Below are 19,183 nucleotides of genomic sequence, written 5' to 3' on the forward strand. Positions count from 1 at the left end.
CTTCCCCCATGGGCATTAATGTATCAGATGGGTTTTTACAACTGACAATGGTTTCATGGTCACTATTACTGAGGCTAATTCTAGATGCTTTAGTTGAATTTACGTAGCACCAGCTGCCCTGTTAGTCTTCACACTGTTCACAGAGCATTACCAAGGGCCTTTGGATTACTAACCCAGTGATATTGCCAGCCTGGCACTGATTCCACTGCTGCCCATCTCTCCTAATACTCCTGACCGTGAATGATCTGCTGCAGATGACACTGATCAGGAACAAGCTGCCTTTGTCTGAATTGTTACACAACATGGCAAAGAGTTGACTTCCTTTGGTCTGTCTGCTGGCTTTAGTGGGCCCCTGTAATTTAACTTTGACAAGCATCATCTGCAGGGGATTAACCAACACTGTGGGCAAGTTAAATAGCACGTTTCGGAGAAGGATAGCAGGCTGTGGGTGAAGTGGAGACACAGCATGCGCTGCAATTTACTTACTGTTCGTTGGAAGGATGAGAGCACAATCAAATACACAATCAAGGACAGAGCAATGTGAGCACATAACCACACAGCAACGGGGGCCATTCAGTCCCTCACTCCTACTTTGGATATTCAATCACATTCTGTCTGATCTGTACCGAGGGAACTCCATTTCCTTTGATATCCTTACTCGACAACAATTTGCATTTATATAGAACCTTTCATTCCAAGGTGATTCCCAGAAGCTTATAAAACAAAACCTAACACAGAGTCACACAAGGGAATATGAGGACAGATGGCTAAAAGTTTGCTCATAGAGGCAGGATTTACACAATGTCTTTGAGAAGCATGGAGGCAAAGGGAGGGAAAGGCTTTGGTTGGGAATTCTAGACCTTAGGCACACTCACCACTGATGAAGGATTAAAAGGAGGGAATGCTCAAGAGTTCAGAATTAATCTCGATACCCATATGTGATCTGACGACTGTGTTCTATTGGACAGTTCAAGTTGACCGCCAGTAGCACATACAGGAGGGTAAAGAATGTGTCAAGGAGATCAAATATCTGGAACTATCAGTCCAAAGTAAGAGGTACAGTCTGGACACTGAGATATTTCTCTTGCTGAGTTTCAATGTGGGTCTGTTCAGTCCCAGAGTTCTTGGGTTGGCATCATCAGACAAGATCAGTCATGCTGCTGTCCCCTCCCCCCTATCCCTTGTAATCGGGTCCAGAGTTTAGGAGGAGGAATCATCTTCATCGGATTGCGCTTCAGCTGCCAGCTTCTTCTTTTTATGCTTATTCCTTCTGTTTTTATTCATCATCTTCCTTCTCTCTGTAAAACAATAATGGTGCTGAATTATTGGGTATCCTTTCGGGATAAACTGAAATCAGACATTTTATTGCAAACTCACTATCCCCTGTTGCTGCAGATTGTAACCCTCTCCTGCTGAAGGGGCAGGGAAGGGCTGGAAGGGCAGGAATATTAAAAATTGAGCTGCTGGATAGAAAATCCCTGGCTCTTTAGGGTGGGAGGGCAAAAGTTTAAAGGGGATTTGTGAAGAAATATTTTTTACACAGAGGGTGGTAAGTGCTGGCAGCGAGCAACCAGGGGAAGTGGTAGAAGCAGATATGATAGCAACATTTAAGAGGCATAGACACATGAACAGGCAGGAATATCGGGATATGCACTGTGTGCAGGTAGATGGGATTAGTTTGGAACAGCATCATAGTCAGCACAGTCACGGAGGGCTGAAGGGCCTGTCTCGGTGCTGTACTGTTCTAAGTTCTTATATGCTGGGGTGGCAGAATTATCAAACCCAAACAAAATACCTTCCTTTTCTGTAAAAAGCAAGAATGATTAAAATAACCCAATTTAGAAACATAAAATAATGCAAAAGAATAGAACAGAATAAAAGAATAAACAATGGTCAAATGTAAATTGCTGTGAATTTCTGACGTGATAAATGAGGTGAGAAATGACAATTCATTTTCAATGATGCAACTACATTGAAAACAGGTCAAAGTTTCTGGACAATACAATATTTTAGAACCCACAATAAAGTATAAAAATAATAATAGAACTCATAAGTCCACAGTCCACTGTTGAAATCCGGTGTTAGCGACAAAAGGTTTAGTCTTCAGACAGAAGGACCAATTTTGAATTTTGCAGGAAAACACTATGTAACAGTACAGGTCACAAAACCAAAAATGAGGAAAGCTGCCTTTCCACTCCCAACAGTTTCATTAAATTCTGCCCAGAGCGAGGGATAGAGGGAGAGATAGAGAGAGAGACAGATGTCAACAGAATCAAGGCTTAGAAAGTTCCTTACAACCCTCACCACAGAAACAATTAGACTTCACGAGAAGGTAACCACAACAAGCAAAACCCATGAAAATTCAGTACAGTGACCACAAATGTGATGTTTATTTACAGACAAAAAACCAAATTAATTATCTGGAATTCAGAAGAAAATAGCTCCCAAACTATCAAAAATTCACTCAGGAGACTCATTTTTCAAAATGAGTCTTATTGGACCATAAAACGAACAGTTAAATTAAACCACCAACCACAGTATAACTATGGACAGAATGTTTCAAGGGGAAATATGAAGTGATAAGAGACTTTGGTGGCTCAGTGGTTAGCACTGCTGACTCCCAGTGCTAGGGACCCAGGTTCGATTCCAGCCTAGGGCGACTGCCTGTGTGGAGCTTGCACATTCTCCCCATATCTGCATGGGTTTCCTCTGGGTACTCCTGTTTTCTCCCACAGTCACAAAGATGTGCAAGTTAGGTGAATTGCCCATAGTGTTCAGAGATGTGTTGATTAGGTGCATTACTCATGGGAAATGGACTTGTTGGGCCAAATAGCCTGTTTCTACACTGTAGGGATTCTAAGATTCTACAAAATGCAACAGATTTACTCCTGTGTTCATTGGCCCAGCAATAGAATGGAAAGTCAGGCTTCAGCCTTGACAGACCAATCACTGTCAGAATCAAATGGATCTGCTTCCCTGCACACATCCTGACTTTCACCGACTTGCTCCGACGCAAGAATCTGGTATTCCCTCATGCTCCCTGACAGGGCCTTGCCCCACTCCCTCACCCACCCTGAAATGCCCACACCCACCCTCTCAACTCTCTCACTCACCGTAATTCGAATATGTGCTCTCACCCACTCTCACTTCATTGGGTTAAAGTGAAAATACACTCGTGCAGTTGCTGCAGCAGGACCAGCCTTGGTTTCAATCACTCATAAGGATCATGGAGCTAGGGCTGTTCAGGTGACTGAATTGGAGTCCATCAGTCATTGTAGAATCAGTGCAGAAACAGACTCTTAATTCAGAACCAAATGTTTGAACTGACAGCTGATTATCACAGTCACAGGTGGTGCATTTATTTGGCCAATGAATGCCTGAGCTCGGCAATTTCCAGGGGGTAATGTGATAGACATCTTGCACTGAACAGAGGCAATTATGTGTGGGAAGCGCTTTGAGCAAGTGAAGGTTCTGCAAATGAAATGTGGAACCTACAGAGTCAAGTGGTTTTGGGCACTAGCCACTAACATTTAACATTTTCTCAAACTGTTATGTCACGTTGCTTAATTCTGTCCAAATCCCAAAGTTATTCAGGTGGGAATCATACAGAAACCTCAGAACTGTAATATCTTGTTGTTTATCTCATGAGCTACCTGCATCTGGGCTACACTTCAGCGTGATGACGGAGATTACAACGTTGGCTTGGGACAACAGGCTGATTAAGTAACGTCTGTATTCCTCTTGAATATAGAAAGGTGAGGGTTTTGAATGATGAAGTGATTGAAGAGGGCACATTCAGAAAATACTTCCACTGAAGGGTGAAAATTGAACGAGTTGATATGGAGCTGAGTGGAGCTATGGAGTTCCAAAGTGAAAGTAGCAAGCAATATTTCACACTAAAGACAACAGTTGCTGGGGATCTAGGATGCTAAGGATCAATTTGATCTTGCAGCTGGAGATTGAGAAATTCTTGTTGGTGCAGTATTGAGTGATTCGGAGCGCAGGTGAAAATGGAGTTGGTGCAACTCAACCACTGAGCAATACAGCAAGCTCAAGGAAACCAAACAATGTCCCTGCTGCTCCTATGTGTCTGAAAGTGACTCATTCGCTCTGAAATTCTATTTGATTCTAACATAAATATAATCTTTCTCTCACTGAATGTCACATAGCACTGATACAATAGGCTTTCAGGTAAATGGTATTTTTTTGCTGTTTCCATCAATCTACTGTCATCAAGGGTGGGAGACAATTTAAAGGATTCAACACCAAAAGTCCGTAAGAATTTGACCAAAAGCAGATGCTTGTAACCTCCTCTGGTACTAGTTTGAATGTTAAATGGACACATCAGCAAGGCCTAGCTAATCACAACAGTAAGCCCATTGATGAGCTGAGGGCAAAAATGATAATGTTTTGGTAACAACTTCATCTCCGTATTTCCCTCAAAGTCACACTAGATTACCAAACAGACATTTGCAGTTTCACCATCATAGAATTAAAATTCTGGAACACCATTCCTCATGGAACTGTGGGACCTCCCAAACCAGAGGTACAACCAACACTTTCTGATTAGCAGCAAACCATCAGACAACACCACTAGTCATGCCCACATCCCGTGATAATGAAATGTGAAAGGCCCAAAGTTCCACACAAGGAAATTTCCTCTGTTCCAAGACTCCCTGCTGACTGGGATAATCCACCTCCTCTCTGTGCCTAAGCACGCACTGTCCTGCTCAGTTTCACTACCTCTGCCACCTGCTAGTTCGACTTGAACACCAAGAAGCAATTTCTTACCTGTTTTCTTGCCCAAAGCAGAGTCCGGCCATTAAAACTGGGTCAAATCTGACTGCAGTGCTATTTGTCTCTTCCTCAGACAGCAGTGACTCTTGGTTAGAGCTTGGGTTGCCACAAGCTAGACCATGGTTTCAGCAACTACAGGTGACCACAATGTCTCTTGCACAGGAAGAGCTCAGGCATCTCACTGACTGCATTGAGAAATGTGATAGGATCATATACTCATCGAGTCATACAGCATGGATACAGACCCTATGGTCCAATCAGTCCATGTTGAACATAATCCCAAACTCAACGAGTCCCACCTGTCTGCTCCTGGCCCACATCCCTCCAAACCTGGTGGGCCATGATTCCCACCACATCTAAATAGCTATGAGCTATTTCTCAGATGTGGATGTTTCTGGCAAGAAGGAACATTCCTCTCAATACAAGGGAAAACCAGTTCCAGAATTCTGACCCAGCGACAGTGAAGGAACAGCGATATATTTCAGAGTCAGGATGGTGAGTGGCTTGGAGGGGAACTTGCTGGGTGGGAATGTTCCCATGTATCTGTTGCCCTTCTCCTTCTGGATGGTGGACGGTGGGAGGTTGGAAGATGCTGTCAAAAGAAGTTTGATGAGTATTGCAGGGTATTCTATAAATGGTATATGATGCTTCTATTGTGCTCTAATGGTTGAGGGAGTGACTGTTTAAGATAAAGGATAGGGTGTCAAACTCTACCAATCTTGAACGAGCTTGTGAAGCCTGCACCCATGTAAAGGCCAGAAAAGAACTAGGAGATATCAGGCAATAATAAAGACACATTTTAAGCAAATGACAGAACTGAAATATTTGGATGGAATCCCACAGAAATCTGGAGTGGATAAGCAAAGTCCCATTCCTTTCAGACATAGTCATTTCTAGCTCCAGACCTCCGAGAATGAACCTCTAATGGAAATGAATAAACAAGCAAAACAGTGATTCCAAAAATGATCGCATATTGACCACATTCCAATTCTAACCTGTAATGATTTCGAAATTCAGGTCAGAAATTGAGAGTTCATCACAATTAAAACATTCAAGGAATTTTCCCACTCAACCACAGACAGAGTGCCCATTAAAAGTAGCCAAGAGCTCGTCTACATCTAACAGCAAATTACACACCATTTAGATTTGGTGCCTGGTCATTAAATGAGTTAAAAAAAAGTAATCTTTCTGCTGGGAGATGAACTACTTAGATATTTCTCCAGAGTTGGAAAGTAATGAGTGTTCATTATTGCATCTATGGACTTGTCAAAATTACCTGCAATTGCCTATCTCCAGGGGAATGTTGTCAAACAGAGAGGCCCAGGGGTTCAGGTACATAGCTTCTTGAAAGTGGCACCATCGGTAGACAGGGTGATGAAGGAAGTGTTTGGCATACTTGCCTTCATTGGTCAGAGGAGTGAGTACAGGAATTACGCTTGTACAAGACATTGGTAAGGCCACACTTAGAGTACTGCTACGTTTTTGGTTGCCCTGCTATATGAAGGATGTTATTAAACTAGAATGGGTACAAAGAGATTTACAATAAAATTACCAAGATTGGAAGGCTTGAGCTATAACGAGAGGCTGGATAGGCTGGGACCTTTTTTCCCTGGAGTGTAGGAGGCTGCGGTGTGACTTTATAGAGGTTTATAAAATCATGAGAGGCATTGATAAGTTAAATAGCCGATGTCTTTTTCTCAGGGTAGGTTAGTCCAAATGTAGAGGGCATAGGTTTAATGTGAGAGGGAAAAGAATTAAAATGGACCTGAGGGACAACCTTTTTAGGAGGAGGTGCGTGTATGGAACAAGTTGCCAGAGGAAGTGGTAGAAGTAGTTGCAATTACAACATTTAAAAGACATTTGGACAGGCACATGGATAGGAAAGGTTTAGAGGCATATGGGCCAGACACAGGCAAATGGAACCTGTTCAGTTTAGGAAGCCTGGTTGACATGGATGTGTTTCAATGCTGCATGACCCCTGATTCTGACTCATGGTTACACCACGTCTCATTCCTAAAGCATCTTCCAACCAATGACACATTTCCTGAATTGTTGTAAATGTCAGAAATAAAGTAAGCAATTTGTGCACCAATAATCTGTTCTGGGGAACGGTCATTGAACTGAAACATTCACTCACTTTCTGACTCCAGATTCTGCCAGACCTGATAAACATTTTTTATCACGTTTTAGGTGCAAGTTGCCCTGTAAGTATTGTCCAGGACAATTCCAAGAGTGTATGTGGGATCCTTGATCTCCACCCGAAAGGCAAGATGAGCAAAATTTAATGAGAAAGTCAGCACCTTCAACACTGCAGGACACAAGCGAGCAGTACACCGATACATCTACCTGGATTATGGGCTCCAATCTCTGGAATAGGATTTGAACCCTTATGTGTCTCACTTCTAACTCAGAGCTGAGAGCACTAGGGCAAGAGGTTAACCCAGATTACAATAATAAACGAAGGATACATGAACAAAAAAAACACCACCTTTCAGGTAGAGAAGAGAAGGTTAAGCAGGTGACTAAACAAAGGCCTTTAAAAATATTTAATAGAGTAAACATGGTGAAAAGGTTACCACTCATCAGGAAATAGGAGCTAGAGGTCGTGGATGTTAAATTGGTCATTAATCTATCAAATAAAGAACTTGGGAAAGCCCTCTAGCCAGAAAGATGGTAGAATTCTCTCCCATATGCGATACTTTAGATAATCAGCATATATCCCTTTAATGGGAAGCTACAGATGTGAATGAGATAAATAGTGGAAATTGAATCTGAGAGGCACAGGCTGAAAATACCAAAAGGAAGCTTAAAACTAAAATTGGGTAATGCTTCTTTGCCATTGAAGTGATATGTGTGCGTAATTAATTCCAGATAGAACACTGGGGGAAGAAAAGCTTTGATATCATTTTTTAAAAAGCCTTTAGATGCTGTGTATAATTAGAGAGAATAAGCAGCTCCCTGGCTGAGCACACTAAGATGGGCCAAAAGGTCTTTCTCATCTATTATAAGGTCTTGAAGCTGGCAACTTCTCACTGAGTAAAAATTGAAAGAACTTCCGATGCTGTAAACCAGAAACAGAGGTTGCTAGAAAAACTCAGCAGGTCTGGCAGCATCTGTGGAGAGAAATCAGAGTCACCATTTCAGATCTGGTGACCCTTCCTCAGAAGTCTCACTGAGCAAGCTTTTGGAGCATATCACTTTAAATTCCCAATGAGGGAGTTGTGGATCGTTCTTACCCCCAGGGCAGTATCTCGCCTTTATCCTGCATTTCCTTGACATCGATAATGCTACACATGGCTCCCATTCCTTTGGCCAGGCTGTCAGGATTTGCCGTGTCCTGGTCTCTAAGCCCCACTTGAAGCCACACGTCTGTTGGTTCTTCAGGCAGGGACCCCACTCGCCCCAGGGTCCAACATCACAATCATCTGTGAAAAAAGGACAGAAAGCCATCAAAATCACTGTCAACATTAACTTAAAGAGGCTATTCACCATCTCAACAGGATTCCATTGCAGTGATCCCAGGACAGGGGTTAGGAGTTGCTTTCTTCCAGCCAGTTATTGGAGCCTGTGGATATATAAACCTCGGCTGAACTCTCTTCCCTCTCGATCGAAGAAAAGTTACAAATCATTCGGGTTATAGTCCAACAGGTTTATTTGAAGCACGAGCTTTAGTAGTACTTCGTCATGAAGTAGTTGTGGAGCAGGACCATAAAATACAGAATTTATAGCAAATGGTTACAATGTCATGTGGCTGAAATATTTTGAACAAACTTAGATTAAATCTTTCATCTTTTAGAATGGTTTTGCTAGACTTGGTGCATTAATATGTAAACCCCAGAACTCCTTTTAACTCATATTCTCATACTAACTCAAGTTTTCTAACAAAATGTGTCATCTCAGCTCAGACAATGCATTAAAGGTGTGAGGTTAGTCTGTCTGTGTCTGAATTTTGAGTCAGATTGGTTCTATTTCCAAAGTGGCATTTACAGTATCTTACATGGATTGACAGTAGGTTATGCATTTTTTCAGCAAAATAAAATTGCTATTTTGCAGAATTACATTTTATATTGCTCAAACAATGCATAACCTACAGTCAACTCATGTAAGATACTGTAAATGCCACTTTAGAAATAGAACCAATCTGACTCAAAATTCGGACACAGACAGATTAACTTCACACCTTTAGTGCATTGTCTGAGCTGAGATGATACATTTTGTTAGAAAACCTGAAGTTATCATGAGAATACGGCTTAAACAGAGTTCTGGGATTTACATATTCATGAACTGAAACTAGCAAAACCATTCTAAAATGTGAAAGATTTAATCTAAGTTTGTTTCATATATTTCAGCTGCATGACACTGTAACCATTTGCTATAAATTCGGTGTCTTATGGTCCTGTTCTGCAGCTACCTGATGAAGAAGCAGCGCTTTAAAAGCTAGTGCTTCCAAATAAATCTGTTGGATAATAACCCGGTGTTGTGTGATTTTTAATTTTGTTCATCCCAGTCCAACACTGATGGGTGAGTTCAGAACCAGAGGGCACAGTTTAAAAATAAGGGGTAGGCCACTTAGAACAAAGTTGAGGAGCAACCTCTTCACCCAGAGAGTGGTGGGTGTATGGAATGCTCTGCCCCAGAAGGCAGTGGAGGCCAAGTCTCTGGATACTTTCCAGAAAGAGATGGATAGAGCTCTTGAGGATAGTGGAATCAAGGGTTATGGGGATAAGGCAGGAACAGGATACTGATTGAGGATGATCAGCCATGATCATAATGAATGGTGGTGCAGACTTGAAGGGCCGAATGGCCTACTCCTGTACCTATTGTCTATTGTCTATAACACCAGCTCCTCCAAAAAACAGAAGAAAAAAAACTTTCATTGTCCTCCCAAACAATTGCTAGCCACTGACATTGTTTGAAGTGTACTCACTGTTGTAATATAAACTTTTCAGACTGTGAAATATTAAATTTTAATGTTACGATTACAGAAAATCAACATTAAAAAAGGTCAAAGATGAATCACTTACCCACACATTCCATCAATCTGGCATGTGGAGCTGTCCCTTTTGGACATGTATTGTAACATTTGCCCTTCAGCAGGTAGTGTTCAGATTTACATCTGATGCAGAACTCGCGGCTAAAGCAGCTTTCACAATTCACTGTCTTACATTCTAGCACACAGAGAAATGAACATTTATTAACTTAGTTTCAGGCCACGTTCCAAACTTCATCTGATAAAAACAAATCAAGGCAACAGATGGTGCAAAAAAGATTGCAAGGATGAAACTAAAACTTGAATTAGCTTTATTGTCACGTGCACTCAAATGAGTACAGTAAAAGGTTTACAATCACCAGATTACAATACCATCTTAGGTACAAAGGTATCTAGATACAAGTATTTAAGGTCAGAATCTTAAGGAACAAAAAAAATGTAAAGAAACAAATAATCCAGTATTACAGGTCAGAGGAATAAATAAGAAAAATAGGGAAGTAAAATGTTCAGTATAAACTACACTTACCAAGAAAAAGGTGGACAGGCTTTAACACTTGAAAAAAAGGTGATGGATGACCATGGGTTACCAAAATTATGAAGATGCTCAATAGGGTAAATATATTGAAGATATTTCTACTTAAGTTATAAATCACACAACACCACCAGGTTATAGTCCAACAGGTTTAATTGGAAGTGCTAGTTTTCGGAGCACTGCTCCTTCATCAGGTGGTTGTGCAGTCCACAATGAAGGAGCAGCGCTCCGAAAGCTAGTATTTCCAATTAAACCTGTTGGACTATAACCTGGTGGTGTTGTGTGATTTATAACTTTGTACACCCCAGTCCAACACCGGCATCTCCAAATCATATTTCTACTTGTGAGGGAGAACAAAATTGGAGGTCATAATTACAAGATAGTGACTATCCACCTGAGCAGACTGCCTGATAGAAATGTTTACATCTTCGATTATAAGCTTTAATGGAAACTTGAAATCTAAGGTAGCCCAGTGCGATTTCCCACTGTCCAAAAAGGAAATAGCTCTGTATCAAACTTCTAGGATATTAATATCAAACATTTTTAAACTCTGGGACTGTACCTGATTGGTGCTGAGTACCAGGTACAGGCATTTAATACATAAAAGTACTAACAAAAAGATATTTAATTACTTAGGAAGAAGATTAAGAATCACTTCATCGATTGAACTCAACCTTAGCTATCAATAGGATTCTGGCATTTCCTAAGTGCATAAAAGGAAGGAAACAGCAAGTAAGAGATTTGGAACTCGTAAGCTAATATCCAATCATTGAGTCCACCACTGAGTGAAAATAATAGTTATATCTTACATTTATACAGTACCTCTAACACAATAATATGTCCCAAGGTACTTCACAAGAGAGTTATCAAATAGAATTTGACACAGGAGATAATCGTACAGATGACCAAAAGCTGGATCAGGGAGATAAGCATTGAGGGCTGACTTAAAGAAGGACCGAGCGGGAAACAGTCTGAAACTTTTAGAGAGAAATTTCAGAGTCTGGGGTCTAGGCAATTTCCTAATTCAAAAGCACTTTGTTAAATGGTGGGTGGCACGGTGGCACAGTGGTTAGCACTGCTGCCTCACAGCGCCAGAGACCTGGGTTCAATTCCCGCCTCAGGCGACTCTCTGTGTGGAGTTTGCACATTCTCCCCGTGTCTGTGTGGGTTTCCTCCGGGTGCTCCGGTTTCCTCCCACACTCCAAAGATGGTGAATTGGCCATGCTAAATTGCCCGTAGTGTTAGGTAAGGGGTAAATGTAGGGGTATGGGTGGGTTGCGCTTTGGCGGGGCGGTGTGGACTTGTTGGGCCGAAGGGCCTGTTTCCACACTGTAAGTAATCTAATCTAAAATCTCCACAGAGAAAGGGCAGGCTCAGGGAGTAAGGTCTGGATGAAAACACAGCTGCAGAAATTTAAGGAGAAATTTAAAACAGGGGTGGAATAGAGGCCAACATTGGAGGAACACAGAGATCTTAGAGGGTTGCAGTACTGGAGGAGGATCTAGAGGGATCAAGGTGAGGGCAGTGTGCATATGTTGGGAGTAGAAGAAAGTGTTCATGAAGCTCATGATCTTGAGTACAAGGATGAGAATTTTACATCTGAGAGCCAATGTAGAAAGCTTTCCTTTTATGAAAACTTGTTCATTTGTTTGAACTTACTCAGACATCTGTTTGTGGCCTGTCCACGTATGCTATAATGCCCCACAGGACAGGCATGCACACACTCTCCTTGCTGTCGGATCCCCTCTCTCTTAATCAAGAGGAAGAGTCGCTGCTGGCAGGTCAAACAGCCATTGTCAGGCGAGCATTCCTTACAACTTCTGCAGTTCTGGAGTGAGCTTGTGTTACCTGCAGGCAAAGATCCACAGAACATGGATCAGATCAGAAAACCCTCAAACTCAATAAGATATTGTCCTCAGAGTCAAAGGTTGGGCCAGGGTTGTCAGTTCATAGATTTAGCAATTGCTCCAATTAAAACACTTCAATAAAACTCCACAGAAAAAGGGGAGCCCTTGGAATTACATAACATTCCTTCTCGAGGAGATAAAACATTGTTGGAAAAATATATTTTGTTTGAGCTTTTCATCTTTTACTCATAGGGCATTTTGCTAGAATAAAAATCAAAGGAAAATCTAGGATTTATTCTTCATGAGAGGAGAGTGTTGAATGGTTGACAAATGGACTGTGATTGGTAGAGGCGTTGCCATGAAAAATGCACGCATTAATGTTGATTGACAGTTAACAGCTAGACTTTGTTTAAATTTTAAACCAGGAAGGTTGACTCTGATTGACCTGAGAAATGAAACATGCAAATAGTTGTCACCTATTTTATTGAGTTGAAACAGGTACGGTGCGTGTTCTTTGTGTTTACAAACAAAATGGCGCTGTGTATTAATTAATATATGTAGCTTCAATGCAAACAAATCTGCCACATTGTTATGGTACAGTAACAACATGAGTGTTTTTCGCCACTACAGGATGCTATCATCAAACCCAAAAAGACATTCTGCCTATTACATAAGTGAATAATGTGATACATGAATTTTAGTGGTGCTGGAAAAGCACAGCTGGTCAGGCAGCATCCGAGGAGCAGGAAAATCAATGTTTTGGGCAAAAGTCCCTCATCAGGACTGATGACAGGCTTTTGCCCAAAATGTCGATTTTCCTGCTCCTTGGATGCTGCCTGACCGGCTGTGCTTTTCCAGCACCACTCTAATCTAGACTCTGATTTCCAGCATCTGCAGTCCTCACTTTTGCCCACATGAATTTCAGTGTCAGTGTGACATTGGATATGTAGGCCCCATGTCCTAAAGACTGGCAGATCATGGCCTTAATATGTGTGAAATCATGATCTCTCAATATTCTGGACATCTAGAACATTCTATCAACTGCAGGAACTTGACCTTAGGGTTTTTGAGATTGAGTAGTGGTTGGAGTCCTGGTGTTAACTCCTCAGCCTTGACCCCCACCCATCCCCAGGTGTAAATCCTCTTTTTGGTTCCTAATCAGTCCTGCTCCTCCTTTTACAACTACTTTACCATTTACATGGTAAAAGGTGGCTTGAAGGGCAACAGCTATGCCTGGATCACTAAACTAGGCATTGTATTTAATCAATCAATGTGAGGCTGGAAAAGCACAGTAAGTCAGACAGCATCTGAGGAGCAGGAAAATCAATGTTTCAGGCTGCCCTACTGCTCAAATGCTATCTGACCTGCTGTTCCTTTCCAGCTTCAAATCAACTGACACAGACTCCCAGAATCTGCAGTCCTTACTAATTCCATTGTGTTTTGAAGAATGTTTTGAAGAAGTTACAGAAAGGGTTGAAAAGGTAACACTTTTGATGTGGTGTACATGGATTTTCTTTGGTTCAGAGTCACATAACAGAATGGTGAGAAAAGTTATAGCTCATGGAATAGAACACAAAATAACAGCACTGATGTAGAATCTGGCTGAGTGATAGGAAGCAGAGGTGAATAGTCAGTGGATATTTTTCAGGCTGGAAGAAGGTTTGTAGTGGAGTTCCCTGGGTTAGTCTTGGGATCTTTGCTTTTCCTGATATATATTCATGATCGGAATCTTGATGTCAAGACAATTTCAAAGTTTACAGATGATTCATAACTTGGAAGAATTGTAAACTGCTAGGAGGATAGTATAGAACTTTAAAAAGACATAGACAATTTGGTGACAATAGGTGGACAGGTGGCAGATGACAGTCAATGCAGAGAAGTGTGAGGTGATGCATTTTGGTCAGAATAATATAGCCAAACAATATAGAGTAGAAACAAAAACAGAAATTGTTGGAAAAGCTCAGCAAGTCTGGCAGCATCTGTGGAGAGAAATCAGAGTTAATGTTTTGGGTCAAGTGACCCTTCCTCAGTTCAGATCTGCTGAACTTTTCCAGCAACTTCTGGTTTTGTTTCTGATTTACAGCATCGACAGTTCTTTCAGTTTCTTTAAAGTAGGAGGTACAATTTTAAAAAGGTGGAGAGACCTGGGTGTATACTTGCACAAATCATTGAAGGTGTCAGGAAGAGTGAAGACAGCATTCATGGGATGTTGACTTTGCTGATTAGGCTAGCATTTATTGACCATGAACTGAATGGTTTGCTACTTTATTTAGAGGCAGTTAAGAGTCAAGTCATTGCTGAAGGTCTGGAGTCAGATGTTGACCAAACCAAATAAGGAAGGCAAATGTTCTTCACATTAGTGAACTAGATTTTTTTATATAACAATCAACAATGGTTTCATGGTAGCTCATTAGGCTACTTTTTAATTCCTATTTATTTTCCCCTTTTAATTGTATTCCAGTTTCAACAGCTGCCCTTTGAACTCACATCTCCAAAACATTAACCTCAGATTGTGGTTTACGAGTCCAGTGACAAAACCATTGCACAACGACCTTACCAAAGATAATAAAGCATACAGCATCCTGGGTTCTGTCAAGAGGGAAATACAGTAGATGAGAAAGGGTGCTCTGTTGAACTTGTGCAAGACATTTGTTAGACCTCAGATGGAGTACTGTGGCCAGTTCTGGAACCACACTAGAGGAAGGATGTGAACACAATGGAGAGAGGAGAGAAACAATCTACAAGAATGGTTCCAGGGATAAAAAAAACTTCAGTTATAAGGATAGATTGGAGGAGTTGGGGCTGTTCTTTACTCATTTTGTTCCTGTATATTAACAGTGTGGCATTCTTGTGTGAACTGGAGCTGCATATCCTCGGGGAGGAGAAGGACGAGAGAAGAATTTTATAGATGTTTTCAAAATCATGACGAGCTAGGTACAGTAGATAGAGAGAAACTGTTTTCCACTCATAAAATTATTAAGAAACAGAGAGCTCAGGGATTTGTAAAAATAGCAAATATGTGGTGAGAGAAAAGCTTTGCCACAAAATGAATGGTTTGGGTGTGGAATGTACTGCATGGAAGTGTTGTGGAGGCAGGCTCAACTGAGACATTATTTCAATGATTATTTAAATAGAAATAATGTGCAAGGGTATGGGAACAAGGCAAAAGAACAGCACCAAGTCATGATTCTCTTTTGGAGAGCCAGTGCAGACAAAGTGGGCTGAATGGCCTCCTTTGGTGCCATTATACTTCTCAGGTCAAACTAAACAACATGTCTCTTTGACTGCTTGCAACAAGTAAAGGCTAACTGTACTCTCTCAACATGTGCAATCAAAACTTGAAACATGGTGTCCAACATTAGATGTGATTCTACAAATGGACAACATTTGTTGGATAGCCCAGTTTGTGCAAGGAATTACCATTACAATCTTAGGATAGTCAATTGGGGTCAGAGTGTGGCACACTTGCATGCACTGAAAGCGACATACATCATTGTACAGTGCCCTGGACTTTGTAGACAGAAAAAACATCTATGCATACTGCACCCATTTCAACTCAACAAAACAGTCAGTGTTTCACTTCTCAGACTAGTGCCCTGACCAATCAGAGTCAACCTGCCTGGTTTAAAGTTTAAATCTAGTGTGGCTGTTAACTGCCAATCAGTCTCTTCATGGCAATGCTTCTATAAATCACAGTCCACTTTCCAATCAGCCAGCACTCTCTTCTCAAATAGTAATGTTGATTGTCCCTAAATTGGCATTCTTGCAAAACATCCTGATGAGTGCAACACGGAAAGCATTTTTTTTGGACAATACTCAAGTTCCAAAATACTGAAATTCATAATTCAAAATTTATGATCACTTTCTCCCAAACATCATGATTTGCCCCAAGCAATGTGGTGTCGAGGGGTAGTGAGGTGCCTAAGATGATTACTCTCCTCAGTGGGAATGGCATTCCCTAAATCACACAAGATATTCCCAATAAATCATGAACAGATAATTCCAAACCCAGAAAGTTACTCTTAATCTCACACCCTGAGCAAAATTCTATGAGATCCATGGAGAGGAGTTAGACTGGGGATCAGAAGAGAAACATTAAATGGCACAGTGGTAGTGTTATTACCTCTGAACCAGGTGGCCCCAGATTCACCGGACCCAAGACGTTAACTTTAATTTCTCTTCACTGATGCTGCCACACCAGCTGAGCTTTTCCAGCAACTTCTGCTTTTGGCCTAGGTACAATTTCATCTGATCCAGAGGTGTATCATAATATAAGCATCTCCGAACATGCTGACTGGGAAAAATATTCACAGCAACTCTTCTCTGTGATGTAGTCATGCCTTCCACATGGTGGTCTGGTGTTGAACTCCTGGTGCTCCTGTTGGGGGACCTCGTCAGCAGCAGCCAGACAGCCAGAGGCTGCTTGTCTCAACGATGGGATGAAAAATCACACCCATTTCCCTGAGCAGTGTCCACTCCATTCCAATAATCCTGCTGGCTCTGAGCCTCTTTCATTTCAGCACCATATGTAGCTCCCTGGTTGATGTCCAGCACTTACCTCTGCTGCTGGAATTGGAGCATCAGGAATCATCCCTCCCTCCCTCTCTCTCCAGCCTGCTTCCCCCTCTCTTGTCTCCTATATTTGCAGGGTGGAGAAGGCCCTTTTGCACATTGGGAGCCAGGTGGGCCTGAAGAATAGGAGACTCCCAACCTGAACCCGATGGGTTTTCCCTGTGGCCTGGCTCAGCATGAGTACAGCTCAGCGTTTGACCAGGAATGGAAACCAACATTCCATCTCCATCACAAGACCCAACATGTCCTTTTGAAAGTGTCAGCTGAAATGAGCAAACACCTTGGACACCCAGTGGGAGACCCCTTTGAGGCTGTTACCCAGGTAATAAAAGACAAAGGAAATGCACATCAATCTCATCTCCCTCCAACTCCCCCAAGTTCATTAAATAATTGGGATGGAAACTCACTCATACTGTTGCCCAACTCAGGCATGCTCACACTGGATCTGCTCTCTGTCCTAACATCAATGGACATGAATATCACTCAGGTTATGGAAACAGGGCACAGAGATTCTATCTATTTAGAGCAGTGCCCAGGCACATTTCTCACCACTTCCCAATTATCCCCATCTCAGGCAGCTGGTACATCAGGAGGTCAATCCATTCTGGTTACCAGGTTACCAATTTCACTCTGTTCCATCTTGCTGCCCTTCACCACTGGTTGTGCCTCACACCAACACACATTTTAGCCTCTAGCCAGTCGCATCTCCCTTGTCTGGCACAAACTGTGGGGGCTCACACATATCTGGGGGAAAAGTGAAAGCCAAGTCACCTAAGGTCAGTTGGATAAAAACCAGACTTTCGCTCTCCTAAACAAAATATGGTGTATTGCAAAGTGGCTGCAGCAGAATAAACCAATACTGCAGGTTAACCTTTTGAAGTGAGCCACTTCAACTCTGGTCTACTCCAATTAATGCTGTTTACTTGTCAGACTATAATTCCAAACTTTAAACAGGAATTATGTGTGATTTTATTCCTTTTTAAAGTGTGTCGGTTTATGAAGGAAAGTGGAATCCCATTCAGTAGCTTTGTAGTCAACATCACACAGTAGAGTAAAAACAGTTATTCAACCTACAGACCTTCACATCAAAGAAAGATTGTAGCTTTTATCCATTATTCCTCTATTATTCAGAATGTGGTTAGCACAGAAGGATGGGGTGAGAATGAGGGAACAATATTAACATGGATAAATACAATTTAACTGATAGGCTTACTATATATCAGTGAATATAATATTAAAAGAAAAAAAAAATTGAATGATTCACATGTGGAACACACCGCCTGAGAGAGTAGAGAAGGCACATTCCTTTGAGGCCTGAATAAAAAAAATACAGGGCTACGGGGTAACCGTGGTGACATGGGACAGACTGAGTTATCCTTCAAAAGAACCCACACTGAAGCATCACCTTCTATTCTGTACCATTGCATAATTCCATGATTTGATGAAGATTGAGTGATCTTTTGATGATTATTGTTTCCTTCAAAATTACAGTGAAAGAAAGAACGAAACGAAATAAAGATTTTCTTAAAGTATCTGTTCACAGGATATGGGTATCACCAACCTGGCATTTAAAGCCCATCCCTAATAAGGAAGGCAGTTTCTTTCTCTAAAGGGTATTCATGAACCAGATGGGGGTTTTTTTCCTGACAATGAATTCATAGTCATCAATAAACTCTCAATGCCAGATTTTTATTGAATTCAAATATCACCATCTGCTGTTGTGAGACTTGAACCCAGGTCCTCAGAACATTACCTGGGTCTCCAGATTAACAGCCCAACAATAAGAGCCAGAGAAGGTCATTAAAACATCTGCGCTGTTCTGTTATTGCTCAGATCTTCAAGTGTGGGAGTTGGGATGTTATGTTGAGGTTGTACAGGACATTGATGAGGCCTCTTCTAGAGTACTGTATGTACAGTTCTAGTCACCCTGTTATAGGAAAGGTATTATTAAACTGGGGAGGGCTCAGAAAAGATTTACTAGAATGTTGCTGGGAATGGTCAATTTGAATTATAAAAATAGATTGGAAAGACTAGGAATTTTTCCACTGGAGCATTGGAGGTTGAGGGGCATCAAGAGGGTCTTTTCTGTAGGATGGGCGAGTTCAAAACTAGGGGGCATATTTTTAAGGAGAGATGAGAAAGTTTTAAAAAGGACATGAGGGGCAACTTTTTATGCAGAGGGTGGTTCGTGTGTAAAATGAACTTCTGGAGAAAGTGGTGGATGCAGGTATAGTTTCAACATTTAAAAGATATTTTGGTAAGTTCACAAATAAGAAATATTTGACGGGAGATGGGTCAAGTACAGGCAGGTGGGACATTTCGTTTGTGAACATGGTCGGTGTGGACTGGTTGGATCGAAGTGTCTGTTTCCATGCTGTATGACTCTATGACTGCTGTAGAAAATGCTACTTGTGCGACTAGGAGGCAAATTGTTGTGTGAGCATG

At 41.5% G+C, this 19,183-nt stretch overlaps 1 protein-coding gene across 1 annotated transcript; it reads right to left on the minus strand.

Annotated features, from left to right (window-relative positions):
* Positions 1–590: 590 nt before the first annotated feature.
* On the minus strand, positions 591–17,170 carry LOC140462765 (R-spondin-2-like). Its single transcript, XM_072556036.1, has 5 exons — positions 17,146–17,170; positions 11,979–12,167; positions 9,822–9,965; positions 8,034–8,222; positions 591–1,298 (listed from the first exon to the last, which is right to left on the minus strand). The coding sequence occupies exons 1-5, from the start codon at positions 17,168–17,170 to the stop codon at positions 1,201–1,203; spliced, it is 645 nt and encodes a 214-aa protein (XP_072412137.1). The 3' UTR covers positions 591–1,200.
* Positions 17,171–19,183: the final 2,013 nt, after the last annotated feature.

Source organism: Chiloscyllium punctatum, chromosome 37, assembly GCF_047496795.1.
Source record: "Chiloscyllium punctatum isolate Juve2018m chromosome 37, sChiPun1.3, whole genome shotgun sequence".
Lineage (NCBI taxonomy): Eukaryota > Metazoa > Chordata > Chondrichthyes > Orectolobiformes > Hemiscylliidae > Chiloscyllium > Chiloscyllium punctatum.